Source organism: Polyergus mexicanus, unplaced genomic scaffold (genome assembly GCF_030449975.1).
Source record: "Polyergus mexicanus isolate NDT 795.1 unplaced genomic scaffold, iyPolMexi1.0 SCAF_7, whole genome shotgun sequence".
In the NCBI taxonomy this organism is placed as follows: domain Eukaryota; kingdom Metazoa; phylum Arthropoda; class Insecta; order Hymenoptera; family Formicidae; genus Polyergus; species Polyergus mexicanus.
Window position 1 is genome coordinate 8,998,313 of NW_027223327.1, and position 25,585 is coordinate 9,023,897.

General features: G+C 41.6%; 1 protein-coding gene across 2 annotated transcripts in view; it reads right to left on the bottom strand.

Annotated features, from left to right (window-relative positions):
- Window positions 1-516: 516 nt before the first annotated feature.
- The window catches only part of LOC138935028 (microtubule-associated protein futsch), a 50,946-nt gene continuing 25,877 nt past the window's right edge, over window positions 517-25,585 (bottom strand). For both annotated transcript variants that reach the window (XM_070299272.1, XM_070299271.1), the window contains exons 8-9: window positions 6,912-25,437; window positions 517-6,259 (exon numbers count right to left, since the gene is read on the bottom strand). In XM_070299272.1, coding sequence (XP_070155373.1) covers window positions 6,090-6,259; window positions 6,912-25,437 — 18,696 coding nt within the window. In that variant the 3' untranslated portion in view covers window positions 517-6,089. The remainder of the gene's footprint in view (window positions 6,260-6,911; window positions 25,438-25,585) is intronic.

Consider the following 25,585-nt stretch of genomic DNA (forward strand, 5'->3'; position numbering starts at 1 on the left):
GATTTGTAATTTATGTTGGTAATTATATTTATTTTATCTAACAATATTTGTATGGCTTCATTTTTACCAATTTCTTGATAAATAGTCTATTAGTGAGACTCAGAAAAATTTTAATAACACGAATAGAAATGAAGAAGAGTGTGTGAGTATACAGAGTTGATGAGAATACAGTCTTGCAGGGCGCATGAGCTATTTATTTTCTCATTACAAACTTACATGACATGTAAAACAAAACACGTGGGCATGCAGAAGCAGGATTTCGAAAATCGGTGTAATTTCCGATAAATTCGATTCCCGATGCCGTAACTGCGAAAGAAAAATATGTATCTCACGTCGCGCGGAGAGACGTGGATACGGATTCATTTTCGCGTGTCCGCGGCATCCGAAAATCCGAAGATCCGCAACAAGATTACATCGGTCTCGATCCTTGTGCAAAACATCTCGAAACAGGCGGCTGATCTACGGTCGATCGACGAGGAGAAAAATTAAGACGCGTGAGGCACACAGGCGAAGAGATTCTAAGGTATATAGTGTATATTTATTATATTATTATTTTTTTTTATCATATAGCATAACATTGTTATTTCTATAATAATAATAATAATAATAATAATCATAGCACCATGAACACTCCACAGTAAGTTCTTTTTTTTTTTTTTTTTCTTAATTCGTTATTCGAAGAAACGCGACGCGCCGATGCGCTGCGACGGGTGAGAACCGCGATTATACAATCGTGGAGGGAACTCGAGCGATGCCGAAACGCGCGTCGAGGAAACGTCCCGAAGGCATCCGTGAAACGTCCCGGGCACACGTTCCCGAGGGTCACCTGAACGCCTTTCCAAAGATCTTCGGCAAATTACGCGCGGATCTCACGTTACCCTCGTAACGCGCGACAGCAAAACTCTCGCTCGGATGTGACTAGATGACTGTCCGTGTTTTTTTCTTTTTGTTTTTTTTTTTTTTTAACGCTTGAGAAACAAGATTTCTGACTAGAGCCCCGCGAGTATCCGAAAAAATTTCCGCAACGGAGAAAAGGCGCGATTTCTTTCTTTTTTCTTTTTTTTTTTTTTTGATTTTGCTAATTCGTGCCGTCCGTCCGACAACATGGAACGAAATCGTGATCAGAAAAACGCGAGCGAATCAAGAAGAGAAAATGAGCGGCGATGGATTGTCGCTCTTCTCCGTTTAACGACGCGATAATTTCTCTCTCACATTATGATATTCTTGATTGTTCGTCTTCTCGTCGGAGAAATATATCACCGTTCTCGCACCCGTCGAGCACCGCGATTTTGGGGGTTCGCACAGGTGTTGAGGCTCACGTTTTTCACATCTCTCTCTCTCTTTCTCTCTCTCTCTCTCTCTCTCTCTCTCCCTTTCTCTCTCATATATCTTTCACTCTATCTCTCTTTCTCACACTCTCTTATACTCCATTTATTAAATACTTCGTTCATATATTATATATAGATATCTTATATATAATATATATATATATATATATATTTTTTTTTCTTCCCTCTCGCATATTTCCCGCTAATCTGTTTCGGTGAAAGCTCATTCCTAATCTCTTATTTGTTGTTTTTTTATTATTTTTTATACTTTTTATTTAAATTACTTCCATAAATTTTTTTTATTTTTTGTTTATTTAATCTACCCTGCGCGCATCATCATCGATCGACAATAGCTTCTCATTTAATAGTTTATTAATTTATTCTGTTCTCATTTAAAAAAAAATTTAATTTTTAACATCCTACCTAGATAAAACTGGTCATTATATTACTTGTCAATAAATAATATATAAATACATAGGTACATACTTCATCGTCATCATCTCTCCTTTCTCTTTCTTGTGCTTTCCTTTTTCTCTCTTTTACCATATGTTAGATCTATTCTCCCTTGTACGTCGATAGTTTTCTGTCATACGTATGTATCAAGAGGTATCGGTAAATATTATAAAAACTTCTCTATTCATACACGAAAGAGAAAACGATGATGATGATGATGATGATGATAATGACCTGCTCTCGCGAACGTAATCGTAATAATATTAATAGAGTAATCGCAATAATAGTAATAGCGTAATAATAATAATAATCGCGCAATGATAACAAGCACAATAGTAGTTAAAAATAACCGGCATATAATAATAATCGTATTTATAACAATATCGATTATTCTCGTTTCTCCTTCTTTTTTTCAATGTCACAATGCCTTTCTCTCTTTCTTTTACACGTTTCTTCTATTATAAAATTGTTTCGCTCCCTTCGCTGCTCTTTGCTATTCAGCGAAATAAAATCTTGGTCGCGCAGTTAGTTTAACCGAAAAAAGAAAAACGACATAATCAGACTCTTCTCGCAAATTTTCTCGGCAATTGATCTTCATCATTCAAACGCTCTTCTGCGTCTGGTAAACGCGATACAATAATCGCGCGATAAACAAAGAGAATTAACAATAAATAATCAGACGAATGACGAATGATGAGCACATATATGCGTGTGAAAAGCAAGTCGGAACAAAAAGTATCAAGTGTGTAACTTACACAGGCGGTAAAAAACTTACGCACTAATCTATAGAAACCGGACCCGAAGGCCGCGCTAATATCGCGTGTCGATTGCAGCGACAAGACAAATCGTTTTTCATCAACACCTTTTCCCGATCGCTCGTCTCGATACCATCGTATCTTAACAAACGGTCATCAACGATCGGTCTAATCGAGCACCATCATTTTCGTGTAGGCACGAATGTGTCGCGTATAGAGGAGAGCTTTCTCCGACCTTCATTCAGCGAAATCCATTTTTTTCGTCGTAGGATATACTTCATATTTTAACACAACATGCCGAAGATGTCCTAATCTATCTCGCAAGCGTCTCTTATTTTGAGGTTTCTCGACTTTTGCAAATCTTCAAGTAATACAATTCGCTGATGGTCAGGCTTGTGATTAGCTGCGACGTGAACAAAAAGACGATTTTGCGATAAATATTTAATATATGCGATAAATATATAAACTTTCATTTTTCGTCTCAATGGATCTCGCGAGAATAATGTGGGCAAAGGTGTCCTCTATAAGTTACAGTTTCGGTATATCGCGCTTAATCGCACTTATCTCTCCGTTATCTCTTGCATATCGACTCTCCTTCCGCTCTATATATTTCGTGTTCCCTCGTAACCTCGAGACGATGATCGATCTTTTCTACATACGCGCTCGATACATCCCTAAATCGCAGCTGTAAATCGCTCAAGGCGGTTGCCGCCTAAATCGACACGTTTTGATTTCGATTCGAATTTATAAACGTCAAGTTAATTCGACATGATGTCGTATGATGTGACAATTGCGATTTAGGGGACTCACACGGACTCGGCATTAAATGGATTTCATAGGATTACAACTACACGAATGTTTAGCATCAAGATGCTTGACCTGGTCTCTCTTTCAATCTCATAAAAGAGAAAAAAATATCGAAATGGATAGCCAGACAGCACAGATGTCGAAAATTGTAAAGATTTTCCTTCGAAAGTTCCTTACGTTGTATACGTACGTCTTAAATTTTTGCATTATTTAAGCAAGGTTTATCGACATCTCTTTACGAAGATTCACTCGTAAACATTTCCTGTAATATGACCTCAAATGCTTTTTATGCCTTCGTCATGTAGTAAAAATGAATGGGAGATCGATTCGCTAAAAATCATGTTTCAAGTAGTGAGAATCTCGAATAAGCGGGATGTTTGACATTTACGTCCGCGTTATCAATTGTCCGTCATTATATCTCATCACCGTCATCATCGTCTCGTCAGTTTGTCACCCGCTTTGACATTATGATAAAACGCCCTATTTGAGAGAAAGTTAAGTACAAAAAGTTTTATCGATCTTAATGGACTCTTCCGAGTGAATTCACGTGATGTCACGTGATGATTTCAAGATCGCCGGCGATGAACCGCGAGGTCTGTCTGGAAACGAATCTATTTAAGGAATCGATCAGTTATCTTCGATACCTGATACGATATTGTCGATACCTCAGAAAATAGTGACCGGGTGAAACAGTCATTTAAATATTTTTCTTCAATTTTAAATCTCTACTGGCGCGCCAACTACTTTATGATACATCGTGATAAAATCGATGACATGATTTTCCTCGTCTCTCATTGTAATGTAGCTTTAATCTAACCCAGCCTTCAGCATTGTATCATACTTTAAGTATCCAGTAACATTCCTCCTTTACTGCTTGTCAAACAAGTTTTCTCTGTCACCTGAACCTTCTTCCTTTGGAAAATACTATTTTCGACAGATCACTTCTCCATCCGACATTTCTTCCTTCCAGAAATATTCAGAGATTATTCGGATTTCATTTGCAGGAAACTTGTTTGTGCGATGATTCGATTCATTGAAAATATCTTTCACTTGTGTTTTCGATAGTTTCGATATTAGTTTCCACTTGATTACGCAGACAAGATTCCTCCTAGATTCCTTCTCTCTCTCGTGATCCTTCACGAAGATTGATGCCACCAAAAATCACAACCATTGTTCTCTAAAATTTCTGTCCGCGTTGCGCGAGAAAAGAAATATCTCCCCGCGCTAAACAATCGTTTGCCCATCACAATAGACGTTTCGAAAGGCATCATCATCTCCCTGCGCTTCCTTCCACGGCAACGAAACGCTCTTTCGGACTTTTTCGAAAACATCCTTGTCGGACTCCTCGACGCCTAATCCGGCCACGTCGCCTACGCGGATCCCAAGATGACAAAAATCTGTCATCAAGCTCGCGCGACCATCGCTCTACATATTCTCTACGATATAGAAACACGACACACAGATAATTCCCTATCCTAGTAGACTTTTCGATGGAATTTAGCCGTTTTTATCTACGCACGAATAAACATTTACGACGAGAAAGGGGGCCGTTAATTATGTAACAACGAAGGATAATGTTTCGCGGATAACGTGGAATCGTTCTCTCCTTGCATATCCATCGTCGATGGATCCGTCAAGCCCGCATTTCGTTTCCACAGTTCAGTTTCACCGCGTGAATATGACACTCTTCTTCTCTCATGTCCTTTTCCTTTTTTCACATGTTTTTTTTTTCTTTTTAACTGATACACTGAATACTACGCGGTGCTCTTGAAGCGGCAGCTGTGTCAGAGATATTAAAAGTTTTACTTTAATCTGCTGCTCGAGGAGAGGGTGGGGCGCGAGAAGATCTCGCATTGTGACACTGCAATCGTTCGATCCGTTGATCTTGTGAATTGGCAATCCTAATTAAAGTCACAATTTAAGCACTATAACGTACAGATTGTCTCAGACCGCGGAATTTACGGACTTTTGACATCGATTCGCGATCGATCGATCTATCGAGCAATGTCACAACCTTCTTCGCTTTTGGGGCGGAATCTCTGCGAGAACGAGCATTCCCGCGGCCGTCCTCGACTTGAGCAGTGATTGATAAGATATTGCAGGCGGTATCAGCGCGCTACATGGACTGCGAACGGTGTGCAAAGTGTAGAAATACAAATATCCGTTAGACCAAAAAGAAGGACATTCGCCGCTGTTATCAACACAGCGCGATTCTTAATTAAATTCTCTCTATTTCGATATAATCGGCTTCTTAGAAGTAAATAATTAATCTTTTATACCTTGTGTCCGTACTAAAGAGAAAAATCCCTACAATCTCTTGTCTCGTCGCCCGCACCGTCTCCTCGCGAAAGAATACGAAGAACGTGTGTTAATTTAGATTAGAATAGGTCTCGATCTGAGAACTGCGCAAACTCGAAGATCGGTCTTTCTTCTTCGAGACAATCTCTACATAGAATTCGATAGGGTCTTCTACGATCCTGCTAGGCCGCGGAGCTATGACTGCGAGGGAATCCCGAAAATTCGAAATACCTTCTCGTGTGTCTTTGGGTCTTCTAAGGGAAAGAAGGAGTCAGGGTGTCAAGGCTCGCCCTGACGGGACGGTAGGTCGGTCTACGCGCGCGCGCGCGCGCTCGACCTCTTTTCTTCTATCTTTTTTTCGTAGGAATGGGTCCAAAAAAGCGGAATGATGACGCGTTCCGGACGCCGCTCAGAACTCGACTATTACGGCTGAGCAGGCTGCCAATCCCTAGAACTCGAGCCTGTAGGCGCTACAACTAGTCTCGTGATCCTGGAGATTGATGGTGCACCGGGATGCGGACGGCGATAAGTCTATGTGATTCGCAGCGAGTGCCTCCTCGTTGTCGGCAACCCAGTAACCCAGGGTATCGGTGTCGTAAGTTGGAATCATGGTAACTTCTGAAAAGAACGCAAAAAATTCACATTTATAAAAATTAATATATTACGATATTAAACAACGTAGTTCGACAAAAGTAAAGCAAGAAAAAGAATAATAATTTCTATAGATTTCTTATACGCGATATGATTTCGAACTTTATAATATTTTATTACATACATTGTCAGAATTTTAAGAAAATTTAGGTTAAAGTTTAAAAAAGAATTGTTCAAAATTAAATATATTTTTAAAACTTTATAAAGAAAAAATTCGTTATGAAGATTAAAGTTTATCAGATTTTCAATATAAACTTAGTCAAGCGTTATTTTTAATCTTCATAACAAATTTCTTCTGCGAATTGAAAGTTCTGACAATATACTTAATTTTGAATAAAAGTTTTCTAACACGAATTGCTTGATGTAGCATGACACCAAGTATATTAAAATAGTTTTTTTATAATTTAACTAATCAAATATCTCAAAATTGTGATGTTATGGTAGAGTATATTATATTTTGAAGAATTCTTAATTTAGAGTGAAAATGAAAACAAGAAGAATATATATTACTTTTTTTTAATCTATAAAAATATTACTTTTTATTAAATTTTGTAATAGCTTGTCATAGAGAAATATAGATTTGTAATATTCTTAAGATGTATGCTTTCGCTAAACCTACCGAGATCTTTGTCTTCCCAAGTCTTCTTAGCTTCCAGCAGAGCATCGTAGACCTCTCGGCTCGGCTCGGTACCGCTAAAAACGTAATATCTCGCTCGCACTCGCTTAAAGAATTCCAAAGAAGTGTAGTACGAATTTCCGTGATGCGGCACATATGCCAGATCCATATAAACCGGTTGAATTTTATTCTTCGAATCCTTTAACTTTTTCTCGTTCTTACCAGGACTCTCCGAGCGTTTCTTGTTTTTAATATTCTCGGACTGGACCTTCTTCGCTTGCTTCCGCTCTTTCTTCGGCGTGCCAGGCGTTCCTTTATTTGAGAGCTCATTAGTCGTCGGGGCAGGCGAGGGTAATCTGAGAGGCTCCCCCCAATCTTTTAATACGTCAAAGTTCAAGATATCGGAAGTCGACTCGCTTGAACACGACGCTTGAGCGGGGTTCTTCAGGTGAAATTTCCTGGGAGGTTTAGGAGATGGCAGGCCGAGAGGAGTACCCCATCCTTCTAGAGGATCCTTCTTCGAGTCACCCTTTGAATCGTCCTTGTCGTCGCGGAAAGAAGACGACGGATGATCCTTTGCGTCGTCCGCCTCGTGTCGAAGGCTACCGTTTGTGTATCTGGGCGCTATACCACTGCTAAAAGCACCGTTGGCCTCCTTCATCTCCTTGTGCTCCATGAGCGCCTTATCGAAATCGAGATCGGCCTCGTCGACGTATCTCTTCGCATCTGGCTTTTCGCCGTAAGCATCGGCGAACTCCTTCTCGACCATAAAACGGCCGTGAATGGGAACAGGATCACTGCTCTTCTGCACACCGGTCTCTCCGTGGAAGGTCTTCATGGCGGAGATCTGAGCCGGTACCGCCGGCAATTCGCCGTAGAAGCTGCTGCTCATCGCGGCCGCCGAGAATTCGACCTGCTGTTCCTTCTGTTCCTCTTTCTTATCGGAGGATGGCTCGTAGCGATGCGTTGGCTGCGGCGAATATTCTACTTGCGAGGTCAAAGATAAAGGCGAGCTGGGCGGCTCGTCGTCGGAAATGGTGTGCCGTTCCTCGCTGCTACCTCGTTCAGTCTGAGTCACGACCTTGCTGCTATGCTCGCTCGACGGATCTGCCTTGTCGCTGGTCGCGTCGTCGGATGCCGAACTGCCGCTACGCTGCAAATCTGATGACTTGACGCTGCCGATGATGCTGCTGATCGCGCTCTCCGCAGCGTCCTTGCTCGGGATACGCTCGTCTACTTTTACATCGGTCTTCTCCGCCAACACAACGGTCTCACCTTTTTCATTCGTCGCCTCCGTAATTTCTCTGATAGTTGTCACTATCTCGCCTTCGTCGGATATCATTTTCGTGGTAGTTATGGTGGTACGGATCACGTCGCCCGATCTGAAGCCTTCCGGTGTACCTGTCGACGATCGACCATCAGATCTGCGATCGGGCGTCGATCTGCCCGACAGATGCGGCTGGACGGCGCCGTCTCGGATTAACGGCGACATGGGTATCTCCGGTGTGGATTTGCCGGTTGAGCCGCTGAAGACAATGTCCTTGGGTAGCGATATGTCCGGTGAGGATTTGCCGGAATAACTTTTATCATCCGATATTAGATCTCGTACTAATGGCGATACCGAGTGTTCAAACTTGTCCGCGCCTAAGCGTTCTTTTATCGTGGACTCGAGTTTATCCTCCTGCTTGACATCCGGGGTCGATTTGCCGGAATCGTAGATTTTTGCGTCGGGCGTCGAAGTGCCCGACGTTACCGTTGTAAGCGTCTCCTTAATAATTTTTTCCGCGGACTTCGTGGTCTCCGTCGTCATCTTGTCGGAATCGATCAGTTCCTCCAACAGTTTCTCGTTGTCTACTATATCGGAGCTCTCTTTCACATCTTTCTTCGTGGTGACTTTGCCGTCCGGACCGGTGATTGTGGTTACCGTCGTCACGATTCGCTTCACGTCAGCGCTGCTTGTTGCATCGGGTGCGCTTTCGTCGCTCACGACTCTATAGGTTGCACCCGAGGCAGGATCTGTATAAATTTTGGAAGGATCAGTCTGCGATAATTCGGTATCTGGCAGTTCTTCCGTTACGATCGTTCTCGTTGTTTTCGTTGTAATTGTCTTTACGTATTCGCCAGAGTCTTCCTTAGAATCGCTCGTTTCTTCCTCAGGAACCACGATCTCGCGTCTGATCACCTTTGTGATAATTTCCGGCTCGTCCTGCTCGATAATCTCGCGTTTGACGACTTTAGTAACTACTTCCGGTTCATCATGCTCCACGATCTCCCGCTTAATGATTTTGGTAATCGCCTCGGGTTCGTCTTGTTGGACGCTTGGCCGTTTAATTTCTTTAGTCTCTACTCCATCGGTTTCCAATTCCTCCTGTGGTTCGACTATTTCACGTTTGATTATTTTTTTAACCACGATGACGTCGCTATCCGATACGGTCGCAGGCTTACCGGATGTCTCGGTCGCCTCTTCCTGCTCGAATATTTCGCGCTTCACGATCTTCTTAATTACAATATCATCAGAAGATTGATCCTCTTTCGAAATCTGTATGATTTCTTTTTCGGATTCATCTTTAGCGGTAATTTCATGTTTCGCATCGTGTTCTTCCGGACTTTCCGCAGGAAGATGCGGTTCTGTGATCTTGCTTTCCCTTAGTATCGTGACAGTTTGCACGGGTTGCACGATTTTCGGATCTTCGACGTCCGTTATATGAGTTGTAGTAAGAGCGCTCCCCGATAATTTTTCGAGCGCTTTGTCAACGGCTTTGATTCCGGACTCGGGTGTCGCGTCGTGAATGGCGAATTCTGGCGTCGATTTGCCGGAGAGAGTGGTTATGTGCGTCGTTCGCATCTCCGTCATACCGCCGGCAAAAGCCTTGTGGAACTGACTCTCGTAATCCATCGGATAATCGGACTTATCTAATTGTCGCTCGCCCGACTCCGAATACATTCCGCTTATTCTGTATTCGATGGAAGATTTCCTGGCATCGTGCGGCAGTTCGTAACCCACGTCCGCCATTCTATCGTAGCCATAAACCGCCTTATCGTAGTCCTCTTCCGGCTCTTCCTCTTGGTAAATCTCTACGTCGATCACAGATTCCCTCGGTATTTTCTTCTTTAGTATGATCTCCTCCACAATCTCTAAGATAATGTATCTTGGAAGGGAAGTTCTGATAATTATCTCCTCGAGTATCACTTCCGTGATCCTGCGGCCTTTCTTTATGTACTCCTCCTCCAAAAGCTTTTCGATTTCTGTTCGTTTCTCCTCCGATATTAAGATCTCCTCGTCTATGTGTGGTTCCGACCGAGCTGGACTATCCTGGGTCGATTTGTCAGAGGGGATGGGCTCTGGGCTAAGACTGGGACTAGCAGAAAGAGCTTTCGCGTCTCGAGCGTTGTCTGCGGGAGATACCTTGCCGTCCGGACTTTCGCCCTTTATAATGTCGCTTGGCTTTTCACGAAGACACTCCTGAGTAACGCTAGTTTGTTCTAATTTCATATCGGTCGGCCTATCTCTTTTCTCGATAATATCCGGACTCTCTTCCCTCAGTTCTCTTAAATCACCTTCGATCAAGGTATTTCTAGGTATATGTTTGGTCACGATAATCTCTTCGATGATGGTAATAATAATGTATCGTGGCAAGCCTTTGAGAATGACAATCTCTTCCAACGTTTCCGGTGTAATTTTCTTTTTCTTTGCGATAAATTCTTCGGTTATATACTTTTCTACATCTGCCTTCTTTTGCGGCGGCAATATCGTAATTTCTTTTTCGTATTGAAATTCAGACGATTCATCTTCGACAAAATCAAAGACCGCAGTCCTCGGCATATTTTGCCGGCTGATAATATCTTCTATTATTTCCATCACTATAAATTGCGGCACCGAATACGTCATAACTAATTTCTCAATCACTATTAAACTAATTTTCTTTTTTCTTACGATAAACTCTTCTAAAATGTACTTTTCTATTTCCGCTTTCTTCTCGGCTGTCACTTTAATGATGCTTTCTTCCTCGTCGTCCGATTTCTCTATTGTTCTTGGCTGCGTAGTGTCGGGCTCTCCGAAATCGGCGAATCGTTTCTCGCGAATTTTACGCATTTCCTTCTGAATCATTTCAGGAGATGTCGCAGGACTCTTCTTTTCTTCCGACAAGCTTTTATCTTCGTCCTTCTCGTCAAGCGATTTCTCTGTGTCAATATGCTTGAATGCTTCCTTTTCATCCTGAGAAAGTACCTTCTCTGGTAGCTTGTCGTCGAATAAACTAGCTGTTCTAGATCTAGTGGCCGGGATTTTATCGCTAATATCGTAAACGCTTTGCGAACGCGATCTATCCTTCGGGGTTTTATCTAGTGGTGAACTGGCTCGCGACGATTTAGCAGATTCATCTTTCGGAAATTTTTCACTGTCTAAACTCGGCGAAATCTTGGCATCGATATCATCGAGCCTCTCGCTAGCAATACTTGATGATCTAGACTTATCTTTCTGATCGAATTTGTTATCGACTAAACTCGGCGATTTCGAGATATCAGATGGTGATTTTGGTTCCGTCTTGTCGCTGATAATGCTTAATGATCTCATCTTATCAATTACATCTTGTCCGTCGGTTACGCTAGATATTTTCAGTCCGTCAATATCTATTTTTTCTATCGATTGCTTATCCAAGACGATGCTAGAAAATTGCGATTTGTCGTGCGGCGCAGTATCGTCCGACATAATATCCAATTTCTCGACAATTGTCGAAGATTTCGTATCGATGAGATTCGGAGATTTATCACTAGCATCTTCGTAATATTCTTTACTGCCGACCTTACTGTCCGATATCTTCTCGTCAGATTTATCACTGGCAGTGCTGGGAGATTTGCTCCGATCAACAGGTGGTTCTAATTTATCAGAGACGGTAGGTGATATCGATTTTTCAAATGGTTCTGCTTTCTCAGTCGTAAGACTTGCAATGCTGGATGATTTGGATTTATCGGCTGGCGATTCAATGATATCCTTAAGTTCTGACTTGTCTTCTGTGATACTGGTCCTTCTCGAGGATTTTTCACTCGCTATACTCGGAGATTTACTCCTGTCGTGTAGTCCTTTTATTGTTTGAAAAGCTGCAGGAGAAACTGGTCTTTCGATTGGTTCTTTTTGATCAGCCGTCATAGCGAGCGATCTAGATTTGTCAATTGACGGTTCTGATACGTCTTTCAAGTCCGCGATATCTCCAGCAATACTCGACAGTTTGGAACTAATAGCTGATTTCGCCTCTTCGGATTTTTCGCTCGGTGATTTGCTTCTATCAAAATCTTCTTTTTTATCCGCAATTGATTTCGCTTTCTCTATCGGCTCTTTTAGATCAGATGTAATACTCGCAACACTCGATGATTTAGATTTATCCATTAGATGTTCCGTAACCTCCGCTAAATCGGATTTATCTCCGGTAATGCTTGACGATTTTGAATCACCGACCGATTTTTTATCATCGGATTTATCGCTCGGTAATTTTTCAATTTGTAGTTCCGCAACGTCCTTCAAATCCGGTTTCTCGCCAGCAACGCTAGGCGATTTAGAACGATCGGGCGTTTCCTTCTGCTCGCTTGTAATGCTTACAACACTGGTGGATCTAGATTTATCTGTTGGCGATTCTTTTTCATCGGATTTATCTCCAGCAATGCTCGGTGATTTCAAACGTTCTTCGGCTTCTTTTGAATCACTCATCGCGCTAGGTGATTTAGTTTTATCGCTCGTTAATTTTTCAATTTGTTGTTCGGCAACATCCTTCAAATCCGGTTTCTCGCCAGCAACACTAGATGATTTAGAATGGTCCGTTTTTTCCTTCTGCTCGCTTGTAATGCTCACAATGCTGGCGGATCTAGATTTATCTGTTGGCGATTCTTTTTCATCGGATTTATCTCCAGCAATGCTCGGTGATTTCGATCGTTCTTCGGGTTCTTTTGAATCACTCGTTGCACTAGGTGATTTGGTTTTATCGCTCGGTAATTTTTCAATTTGTAGTTCCGCAACGTCCTTTAAATCCGGTTTCTCGCCAGCAACGCTAGATGATTTAGAATGGTCCGTTTTTTCCTTCTGCTCGCTTGTAATGCTCACAATGCTGGCGGATCTAGATTTATCTGTTGGCGATTCTTTTTCATCGGATTTATCTCCAGCAATGCTCGGTGATTTCGATCGTTCTTCGGGTTCTTTTGAATCACTCGTTGCACTAGGTGATTTGGTTTTATCGCTCGGTAATTTTTCAATTTGTAGTTCCGCAACGTCCTTTAAATCCGGTTTCTCGCCAGCAACGCTAGGTGATTTAGAATGATCCGTCGTTTCCTTCTGTTCACTTGTAATACTCACAATACTGGCGGATCTAGATTTATCTGTTGGCGATTCTTTTTTATCTGATTTATCTTCAGCAATGCTCGGTGATTTCGATCGTTCTTCGGGTTCTTTTGAATCACTCGTTGCACTAGGTGATTTGGTTTTATCGCTCGGTAATTTTTCAATTTGTAGTTCCGCAACGTCCTTTAAATCCGGTTTCTCGCCAGCAACGCTAGGTGATTTAGAATGATCCGTCGTTTCCTTCTGTTCACTTGTAATACTCACAATACTGGCGGATCTAGATTTATCTGTTGGCGATTCTTTTTTATCTGATTTATCTTCAGCAATGCTCGGTGATTTCGATCGTTCTTCGGGTTTTTTTGAATCACTCAACGCGCTAGGTGATCTGGTTTTATCGCTCGGTAATTTTTCAATTTGTTGTTCCGCAACATCCTTTAAATCCGGTTTCTCACCAGCAACGCTAGGTGGTTTAGAACGGTCTGTTGTCTCCTTCTGCTCGCTTGTAATACTCACAACGCTGGCGGATCTAGATTTATGTGCCGTTGATTCTTTTTCATCTGATCTGTCTCCAGCAATGCTCGGTGATTTTGATCGTTCTTCGGGGTCTTTTGAATCACTCATCGCGCTCGGTGATCTGGATTTATCGGTCGATAATTTTTCAATTTGTTGTTCCGCAACATCCTTCAAATCCGGTTTCTCGCCAGCAATGCTAGGTGATTTAGGATGGTCCGTCGTTTCCTTCTGTTCGCTTGTAATACTCACAACGCTGGCGGATCTAGATTTATCTGCCGTTGGTTCCTTTTCATCTGACTTGTCTCCAGCAATGCTCGGTGATTTTGATCGTTCTTCGGGTTCTTTTGAATCACTCACCGCGCTCGGTGATCTGGATTTATCGGTCGATAATTTTTCAATTTGTTGTTCCGCAACGTCCTTCAAATCCGGTTTCTCGCCAGCAACGCTAGGCGATTTAGAACGATCGGGCGTTTCCTTCTGCTCGCTTGTAATGCTTACAACACTGGTGGATCTAGATTTATCTGTTGGCGATTCTTTTTCATCGGATTTATCTCCAGCAATGCTCGGTGATTTTGATCGGTCTTCGGGTTCTTTTGAATCACTCATCGCGCTCGGTGATCTGAATTTATCGGTCAATAATTTTTCAATTTGTTGTTCCGCAACATCCTTTAAATCCGGTATCTCACCAGCAACGCTAGGTGATTTAGAATGGTCCGTCGTTTCCTTCTGTTCGCTTGTAATACTCACAACACTGGCGGATCTAGATTTATCTGTTGGCGATTCTTTTTTATCTGATTTATCTTCAGCAATGCTCGGTGATTTCGATCGTTCTTCGGGTTCTTTCGAATCACTCAACGCGCTAGGTGATCTGGTTTTATCGCTCGGTAATTTTTCAATTTGTTGTTCCGCAACATCCTTTAAATCCGGTTTCTCACCAGCAACGCTAGGTGGTTTAGAACGGTCTGTTGTCTCCTTCTGCTCGCTTGTAATACTCACAACGCTGGCGGATCTAGATTTATGTGCCGTTGATTCTTTTTCATCTGATCTGTCTCCAGCAATGCTCGGTGATTTTGATCGTTCTTCGGGGTCTTTTGAATCACTCATCGCGCTCGGTGATCTGGATTTATCGGTCGATAATTTTTCAATTTGTTGTTCCGCAACATCCTTCAAATCCGGTTTCTCGCCAGCAATGCTAGGTGATTTAGGATGGTCCGTCGTTTCCTTCTGTTCGCTTGTAATACTCACAACGCTGGCGGATCTAGATTTATCTGCCGTTGGTTCCTTTTCATCTGACTTGTCTCCAGCAATGCTCGGTGATTTTGATCGTTCTTCGGGTTCTTTTGAATCACTCACCGCGCTCGGTGATCTGGATTTATCGGTCGATAATTTTTCAATTTGTTGTTCCGCAACGTCCTTCAAATCCGGTTTCTCGCCAGCAACGCTAGGCGATTTAGAACGATCGGGCGTTTCCTTCTGCTCGCTTGTAATGCTTACAACACTGGTGGATCTAGATTTATCTGTTGGCGATTCTTTTTCATCGGATTTATCTCCAGCAATGCTCGGTGATTTTGATCGGTCTTCGGGTTCTTTTGAATCACTCATCGCGCTCGGTGATCTGAATTTATCGGTCAATAATTTTTCAATTTGTTGTTCCGCAACATCCTTTAAATCCGGTATCTCACCAGCAACGCTAGGTGATTTAGAATGGTCCGTCGTTTCCTTCTGTTCGCTTGTAATACTCACAACACTGGCGGATCTAGATTTATCTGTTGGCGATTCTTTTTTATCTGATTTATCTTCAGCAATGCTCGGTGATTTCGATCGTTCTTCGGGTTCTTTCGAATCACTCAACGCGCTAGGTGATCTGGTTTTATCGCTCGGTAATTTTGCAATTTGTTGTTCCGCAACATCCTTTAAATCCGGTTTCTCACCAGCAACGCTAGGTGGTTTAGAACGGTCTGTTGTCTCCTTCTGCTCGCTTGTAATACTCACAACGCTGGCGGATCTAGATTTATGTGCCGTTGATTCTTTTTCATCTGATCTGTCTCCAGCAATGCTCGGTGATTTTGATCGTTCTTCCTTTACATCACTAATCGCGGTAGGTGATTTAAATTTTTCCTCGAGTTGTTCCATAACATCTTTTAGATCTGTTTTTTCGTCGATGACACTTGCGGATTTTATGCGATCAAGCGGGTCTTTCTTTTCTTCTGCACTACTGATGACGCTTGGAGATCTGGATTTATCTATTTCTGTTTCCGTCACATCTTTCATATCCGGTTTTTCGTCAGAAATACTAAGCGATTTCAAACGATCCGTTGATTCTTTTTGAGTACCTGTTATGCTCGTAATACTTGACGATCTCGATTTGTCAGAAGGCATATCAATTACATCTTTCAAATCTGAATTTTCTCCGACGATACTAGGCGATTTCGAGAGATCAATTGGTTCCTTTTGTTCTTCTGTAACATTTATAACGCTAAGCGATCTTGATTTATCATGTGAGTCCTCTGCAACATCCTTCAAATCCGGTTTTTCATCGACAATACTTGATGATTTCGAACGATCGGCAGATTCTTTTTTATCAGTTACAATACTTGAAATACTTGATGATCTCGACTTTTCGATCAGCTCTTGTGTAAGATCCTCTAATTTTTCTCCAACAGGACTTGGTGATTTTTTTATTTCTTCTGGAATATATTGTTCTTTAACAATACTAGGCGATCTTGATTTTTCAGACGGTTCTTTCTCCTCGATATCTAATTTCTGCTTGACAGGACTTGGTGATTTGCTCTTATCAACAAACTCTCCGGTCGGTGATTTTTCTTTAAGTACTGATTCTTTAGATTCGCTAATAGTGCTTGTTACACTCGACGATCGCGATTTATCTAACGGAGATTGCATTATATCTTTCAAACCCGTTTCATCGAGTTTCGGAGATTTTTGTGCGTCCTTTGGTACTTCGGTTTTGTCGATGAGTGCTTTTAATACCGGAAGCTGTTCCAGTTTATCTTCTTTATCGCTCGCGACACTAGGCGACCGGGCTTTCTCAATTGGTAGGTCCATATCTTTGAGATCTATTTTTTCTACAGCAATGCTTGGTGATCTAGAACTTACTTTTTTGCTATCTGATTTATCACTAGCTACGCTGGGAGATCTATTTTTATCTTGTTCTTCAGTCTTATCAATATCTTTAGGCGATTCTGGCCTATCAAAAATAGGGGATTTTTGTTTTTCTAAATAATGTTCCATCACATCTTGAAGATTCGGCTTATCCGTGGTTATACTCGGTGACTTCGAAAGTTCGGCTTCTTTTCTCTCGTCAGATTTATCGCTGATTGCGCTTGGAGATCTAGCTTCGTCAATTGGTCCCTTTTCATCGTCATGTTCACTCTCAAGAATAGGCGATTTTTCACTTATTGTTTTCTCAATAATGCTAGGTGATTTTGGTTTATCAATTTCCTTCTCCTCGGCTTTATCACTTAAAACACTAGAAAATTTATTGGGTGATTGAATATCTTGCTCAGATTTTTCACTAGCAATACTTGGAGATTTAGATGTATCCTTCGATTCCCTTTCTTCTGGCTTCTCTGTAACTTCAGAGATTTTCTTATCGACCGGTTCACTAACAATACTTGATAATCTAGATTTATCAATTGCATCTTCCTTTTCTTCTTTATCACTAACAGGAGATTTTGAACGCATAGATAATTCTTTATCATCAGATTTTTCACTAGATATACTTAAAACATCTTTCTCTTCGTGTTTTTCGCTGCTTGGCGATATAGATTTCTCAAATGGAGCTTTTTCGTCTAGTGCACTGGCAGCAATAACAGATGATGTAGGTTTCAAATCGTGTTCTTTCATTTCGAGCTTTTCTAACATTTGATCTTTACTTTCCGGACTCCCTGTTTTTTCTTTAGATATCTCTAGTTCTTTGCCTACAACCGGTTTAATTTCTTTAATAGATTCGGATAACTTTTCAGTAACTGTTTCGGAGGCAACATCTTCTTCGCTAATCGGTGTCTTCGAGAAATACATTTCAAGTTTGTCCGTGGGTGACTTTGAGAAAATTGTCTCAGCCGGTGAAACGTCTTCCGAACGGAGCGACTCAGGTGTTTTTGCGACAACAGTTGTTCCTTCTTTTTCAGGTTGTGAAAGCGCTTTCTCGATTGGAAGTGTCGGTTTTTCAGTTAATTCGATTGGAGATTTTTCCGCTGTCGTATCAAAAGGTAATTTTGATTTTTGTACATCTTCGTGTTTTATTTCAGACGGCAAAGGAGATTTCTCCATTTTTTCGACATCTTTTGTAGGACTTTTCGGTTTCTCAATCTTTTCAATAATTTCTTCAGCCAAAGGCTTCACTTTTTCAATTTCTCCTGCATCTTTAGCGGGAGATTTCGGTTTTTCTCGCTCCTCGGCAATTTTATGTGGCATCTTCAAGTCTTCTTTTTGAATAGGAGATTTTGGTTTTGTAATATCTTCTAATTTCTCCGGCGCTTTTGGCTTACTGTCATCGATTAACGATATTTTAACGTCTTTTGGTTTATGCAATTCTAATTTTTCTAAACTGTCTTCAAGATCTTGTGAGTCGCGAGTACCAATGGGAGATTTTTCCAAGCTGTCTTCGGGAGTAATTTTATCTTTACTTTCGGGCACAGATTTCTCGGAAATGCTATCTTTTTCAGGCGTGCTCACGCCTGAATGCAACGAGTCTTTATCCAAAAGTAATGAATCTTTGTCTGGAGTCGATTTAACAGATACATCTTTGAGAGAATCGTCCGGAGTGACGGTCTTCATAAAAGTTATACTCCCGGTCGGACAAATCTCTAATTCTTCTCTGCCATCTTCGCTGCAAGCTGTGACCAGCATTCTTTTCACAGTGCCAGGATCTTCGTCGATCTTTACAGATTTATCCGCTGGATATTTTTCGTCCTTAACTTTTTCAAGAGGTATAGTAACATCCTCAACATGCTCATCTTTCGCCTCTAGTATTTTATCTTCTGGCTCTTTTGAGATACTTACCCTTTTGTGTAAAGTTTCCTCGGATAGTTCTTGAGAACTCTTTTCTTCCTTAGTTATTAGAGTTTCTTTAATTTCTGTGGACTCCAATGCTTTAGATTTTATATCGTCCTTAAGTAGTTCTGTCTTTGGCTCTTTTGCGAAGCCTGTTGCATCTGCGAGTTTTGTTTCTGGCTCTATTCCTTCGGCAACTTTTTCAATAAATTTCTCGGTAGAAGTAACGATATCTTTTAATGTTTCGTCTTTAATTGGAGTTGTCGGTTTTGATTTATCGTCTTTTGTTATAAGTTCTTCGACTTTTTCTTTCGCAGGCTCAATTTCTTTCGTTTCATCCGTCGCAGCCTTCTCGTCAATTAATTTTATGCTTGGTGCGACTACTTTAGAAATAACTTCTGGCACAGCAGTTACATCAATCGAAGATCGTTTATCGGAGATGTCTTTAGGTACCTCTTTTTCTTTAAGTTCTTTCAATTCATCTGCTTTCCCAACTAAAGATTTCTCTTTCGGAGAAACGTCATCTGTTTTTTCTTTAGCTTCGTCTAAGTATTTCTCCGTAGTGTCAACGATTTCTGAAATCTCGGATATCTCTAGTTCTTCAGGTTCACGCTTTTTGTCATCGAATTTAATATCTTTTGCCACATCAATCCGAGGCTCTTCTTTCTCCACCTTTTCTTTGGTTTCTTGCACAAACTTCTCATCTGCCTCAATCACCTCACTCATAGTATCTTCTGCAGTTTCTTCGATATCTTCCTTTTCTGTCATTTCATCTGCTTTCTCGGGAGACGTAATTGGTACATCGCGCACTTTATATTCCTGTTCAACAGCTTCGAAATCGTCAACCACGTCTTTTTCATGTTCCTTTGCAGTCATAGGCGAAACCTCTGTTTTAATCGGCAAAGTCGCTTTCTTTTTCTCATCGAAGCTCTTTCTACGTATACTGACAAAACCATCTACCTCTTCTTCCTCCTCTTCCTCCTCCTCGACAACGTTCTCTTCAGATGTAGGTGATAATTCTTTTTCGCTAACTTCATGCTCAGGCACGTCCTTCTTTTTATCTTTTTCTAATTCAACTGGAGCTTTTTTCTTTTCTTCAGGACTGAGCACTTCAGCGATCGATTCCTTTTTCTCAAGCAGAATTTCCGGTTCTTGGGTTGCTTCCTCCTTGATTATGTACGATAATTCTTCTTCGGTCATTCCAAGTATCATATTCCTCGGCATTTTTCTCTTAATAATAATTTCCTCGATAATCTCGATAATTATTTTCTTAGGCATATTCTTTTTAACACAGATTTCTTCAAGTTCTTGTATATTAATGCTATCCCCCTTGATAACATATTCCTTAATAATATACTCTTCAATTTCTGCTCTTTTTTGCAGAGTTACCGGCTCTTTCATTTCCGGAATCTCTGCGCTAGGAACTTCAATGATTGATTTTCGTTTTTCGTCCAAGACTTCTGTTTCTGATATTTTCTTTCCTTCTTTATCTTCAGGCATCGTTTTGGATATCGTCGATACCTCGAGTAAATCGGATTCTTCCTCGACAACATCAAGTAGTACATTTCTAGGAATCTTTTTTTTAATAATAATCTCTTCAATAATTTCGATGAGAATTTTCTTGGGCACGGCCTCCTTAGCAGAAATTTCGTCGATTATCGATGCGGTTATCTTTTTCCCCTTACCGACGTATTCATTAACGACGAATTCTTCAATTTCTGCTTGCTTCTGAGGTATAATCGATTCTTCTACTTTGGTTGGAGAACTAGGAATCTCAGCAGTCGATTCTCGTTTCGCAGTTATATCTATTTTCGGTGTTATTTGTTCCTCTGCTGATTCTTCTGGCGATTCTTCCGGCGATTCTTCTTTAATTATTTCCGATAGCACTTCCTCGGGAATGTCCAGTACCATATGCCTGGCGATCTTTCTCTTGACAATAATCTCCTCGATAATCTCGATGACGATTTTCTTAGGCACGACTTTTTTAATCGAGATTTCCTCGACAATTTCTATAGTAATTCGCTTTTCTTTGACAATATACTCATTAACAATATAATCTTCAACTTCCATTCTCTTTTCAGGCGTGATGGATTCCTTCAACTTTAGAATTTCGGGATCGTCCACCACGCTTTGTCTAGACAGTCCCTTCTTAACAATAATTTCCTCGATAATGTAAATCACGCGTTCTCTCGGGATACGCTTCACCACGGTGATGTATTCGATCACTTCGATTGTAATCTTTTTCTTTTTCGTGATAATCAGTTCTTCGATCACTTCCTCGACAGGTGCTTCCTTGCTGAGAACCTGTTCAATATCCTCCGACAGTTTGGGAAGTTCCCGAAGATCAATCTCTAATTCCTTATCATACATTTTATCCGCGGTGAATTTCGGTGAGGTAGGCGTAGAACCGGGAGTCACCATTACTATTTCCGCCTTTGCCGGCGAAACTTTTTGCTCGAAGCTTATCACGGGATGCTCTATTTCGCTATCCGCCAGCTTATCCTCCAAGGACGGCCGTTTCGTTGTTTCCTTTACGCATATGCTCTCAATACCGGCCTGCATCACGTCTACTCGACACGTATCGTCATCGGCCGATTTTTTATGTTGATCACAAATATGCTGATCGTCCTTTAACATTTCCGCGCAAATCTTTTGAGCATCCTTCTTATCTTTCGTGATGTCTTTCACGGGCGAAGTTACTGTATCATCCTTTTGTTTAATTATTTTCACGCAAGACTCTTCTTTAACTTCGACAACATCGGATTTCTCACCTGGCGCCAGAAGTTTGTCAGGTTTCTCGATGAATTCTTCAATCTCTTCGTGAACAGGAAATTCCTCAGTAATTCCAACCTTCTTCGGTGTCACGATATCCTCATAAGCAAGTTTAGATTTGATTTCTTCCAACTTAGTATCTTTTTCTTGAGATATTTTTTCGCTTGGTATCGAGAGCTTTCTTTCTATCGAAATTTCTTCTTCCGACGGTTTCTTTCCCGGAATTGGCAAGATTTCTTCCTTCTTAGAAGCTTGATCGAACGGTGTTTTATCAAAAAGAAAATCATCTTCCTTGAGAACTTCGGCGACTTTCTTCACAATTTCTATAACGTCCTTAGGTTTATCTTCGAGATCGATTCCGGCAGTACCGGCGAGAACTTCTCCGACATCCCTGACGGCTTCTTTCACATCTCTATACGGTCCCTCTGGCTCCTCTTCATATTCCTCTTCAAATTCTTCATCCTTTGGTATAGCAAACTTAACTTTCTCCGGTTCTTTTATATCGAGCAAGTGGTTCTCAATATGCGGTTTTATCTCCTCTAATTTCTCGGCCACTCCTTCCAAGGTATCCTTTATGATGTCCTTCATGGATGATTCGTCATGTTGTATCTTTTCCTCTTTAACTTTTTCTTCCAAAGATTCCAATGAATCCCTTAAACTATCCTTCACAGTCTTAAATTTCTTAGAGGCTTCTTCCAGAAGAGCCTTTACCTCTTCGACGTCCTCTCCTATATCTTCTTCTTTTAAAAGTTCAATCTCCTTGGCAATCTCCTTATCATCGACCGCTTTCGGTGATACTTTCGCAAATAATGTTTCTTCAATTTCAGCTTCTTTTTTAATCTCTTTCATTTTATCAATCGGGAGCTTCTCTTCGATATCAGATACGCTTTTTCTCTGCGCATCAAATATTTCCTCTTGTATGAATGCCGCGGTTTCTTTGATGGCAGCCACTTTTACGTCGACGACCGTAGGTTTCATTTTTTCAAACATTTCGGGTTTGTCGGAGGGCTTGCCGACTTTACGGAACATTTTCTCCATATCGACTTCTTCAAAGAGCGTCTTTTCTTGGACCTTTGGTTCCTTCGGAGAACTGGATTTTGAAGACTTCTCGTCGGAATCCTTGTCGGACTCTTTCTTCGACTTCTTGGTTAATTTGTCAATACCTTTCTCAAACTTATCCGCTACTTTGCCGAAAAAGCTGAAGACACCCTTCTGCTCTTTCACAGGCGGCGTGGGTAGCTCTTTAATCTCTTGTGTAGTCGGCGAAGGCTTTTCCTCTTTTCCTTTCTCAAAATCTTCCATTCTGTAAAGTTTAGGATCGACTTCTTCGTGAACTGGCAGATCGGCGACCTCGTCGGGTGTCTTGACGATGTCTCTTTGCAGATTCTGCATCGCTTGGCGAACGTCAAAGACCTTGACCTCCGGTTTGGTGATCGCGGAAACAGTTTCCGGAACTACCTCCTCCTTCAATTTCGTAGGAGCCTCCTTTTCTTTCACTTCTTCAATAACGTGTTTCTCGTCAATGTCTTCTTTTATTTCGTCCAACGGTATCCGCTCGTCTTCCGGCAAAGTCGGAGCGGTAGTAGTGGCTCCCGATTCTATCGTCGAGATTCGTTCTTGAGATTCTTCCCTCTTCTCAAGAATATGCTCCTTTTGGTCGACGTCCGGCTTCATGTCTGTATCAGTCGTCTTCTTCTCTGATGAATCCAATTTGTCCGGACTAAGACTAGATGGTTCTTTTGTAATGTCTTCGCTGTCCTTTTTAGCGGAGTCATTCTCTTCAGCTTTCTGCACGATTTCAGCAGCGGAAGCTATTATTTCTTTCACTTCTTTTTGCAATTGTTCTTTGTGTTCCGAAGACAGTTCAGCAATCTCCTTGTCTTTGTCCTTGGCGATTTCATCAATTTTTTTTTCTGAGCTCTCGTCTTTTCCTTTTTCCTCGGGTTCTTCCTTCTCACCTTTTTCTCTTATAGCCTCTGCATCTTGTAGGACTTTCGCTTTTTCCGACTCGGCTTCATCAAAGACATGTTTCTGTTCGCCCTCGCCACTTTGAACCGAGTCCTCGGTGTAGATTTCTTCCTTCTCCACGATGAGATACTCGTCTTCCTCGGTCAATTCTTGGCTTTCTTTTCTGGAACCTTCCTTTTTAGGCATATCTTCAATCTCAGCTGTGACATCCTCTTCCGTGATATCCTCCTCTTTCTTATCTGTGGCCTCGGCTGTGATTTCATCGTCTCCCTCGAAACGATCGTCCTTCCGAGTCTCTTCAATCCTCTCCGCCTTCTGTAAAACAGCTTCAATTTCTTCGACAACTTCTCTCTCTTCCTTGAGATCAGCCAGCACTTTACTTTCTATAGAATCCAGCGACATATCTTCAGACTGCTCGATTAAACTCTTATCAATTGGCTTTATGGCCTCCGGTTCTATGCCGGATGGAGTGGAAACCGTAGACGAATCGGTGGTGCCTTTGTCGCCCTTTACTTTGCGAATAACACCATCTTTGTCAGATTTCACGGAAGTGGTCGGCGTGCTACGAGTGGATTTTGCCGGACTGCCTGGCATACGAGCTTTGCTGGGACTAACCGGTTTCGGGCGACGACTAATTGGTTTTCTGTCCGTTGGTTTAGGCTTTGCGGACATTTTACCGACAGGAGCTGCGGTATTCTTTACAGCAGACTTCTCGACTTCAGATTTTTTTTGTTCCACCACCTTTCTGTTATTAGCCTCCTTGGCGCTCTTGGCTGGAAGACTAGGAAAGATTTTGGGCGCCAGTTTTGTCTTTGGTGCGGCCTTCGATATCTCCGTCTTTGTGGCGGTGCCGTTTAAGGTCTTCTTCGGCGTTGTGGGGGAAGACTTTATGGCATCTTTCTTTTCCGTACCGGGAGTTTTAGCTTTCCTTTCGCTCGGCTTCGGTTTCGGGGTTACTTCGCTTTTTTTTAGTTCGGCTTTTATCGCGGTCTTGCTCTCCTTTGCTTCTTTCTTCTTTGGCTCGGGCTTGACCTTGGGTTCTTTAACTTCCTTGGATGCAGTCTTATCGGATTCCGGTTTAATTAAATCAGCCTTTTTTATTTCGTCCTCTCGCTTCTCGGGTTTCTCCACTTTAATCGGTTCCTTCTTTGACTCCTTTTTTACTTCTTTTAATTCTTTCTCAATCTTCTTGCTTTCCTTTGCCTCAGTCTCAATTTTCTTATTTTCCGCAACTTTCTTCGTCTTTATTTCGGTCTTGGGTTTACTTGTAGGAATAATCGGCGTCGATTGGGGAGTTGTTTTAGGAATAGTCTCGTCTGCAGCCTTAATAGACTTGGGCTCCGAGGGTTCTCTCTTCTCTTTCTTCTCTGAGATTTTCTTCGATTCCTTCTCGATAAGGCCAAATTTCTTGATCGGTTTGTCTCTGAGCGTCGCCAGAGATGTTGACGGCGACAGTGTTTTTGCTGAACATACTGGGTGTTTCAGAAAATCCAGATGCTTGAGTCGTTCGAAACCTTCGAAAATCTTGTGCTGCGGCGTGCTGCCGGGGAAAAGGATTCGCGTGATATTATCTTCGGGATTAGCCGGCTGCCAAACCAGGAGCGCGCATATCGAAACGAGATTTTGAATCGGGAATGTGAGATTATTCGAATCCTTCTTGTGAGAACCGGCGAACAGCTTCGAATCTGACGCGTGCCACTTGGACAGAAACTCGCGCACTTCGCGACTGTCTTTGCTCGGACTAAGCACATACATGTCCAGCGTGCCGTGGCCTACTTTGTGATAGAGATTAATCGGCTCGGAATCTCTATAGCAAGGATGAGCGCGGAGATTGATATGCCGAAGATTCAGTACCATCTCCTGACCGATGTCGGTGAGATGGAGAATGAGCGGATCGATATCCTTATCGCCATCAGGTGAATTTGATTGTCTTCTTTCCTGTATCATGTATAATTTTTATATGCATCTGTGGTTAATACATAACAGTAGATATTGTTAAGAAAGTATACAGCAGAATGTTAATAATTATTAGAAAAATTATTTAATTATTATTTTAAAGAAGTTATGCAGTAATTTTTATATATTA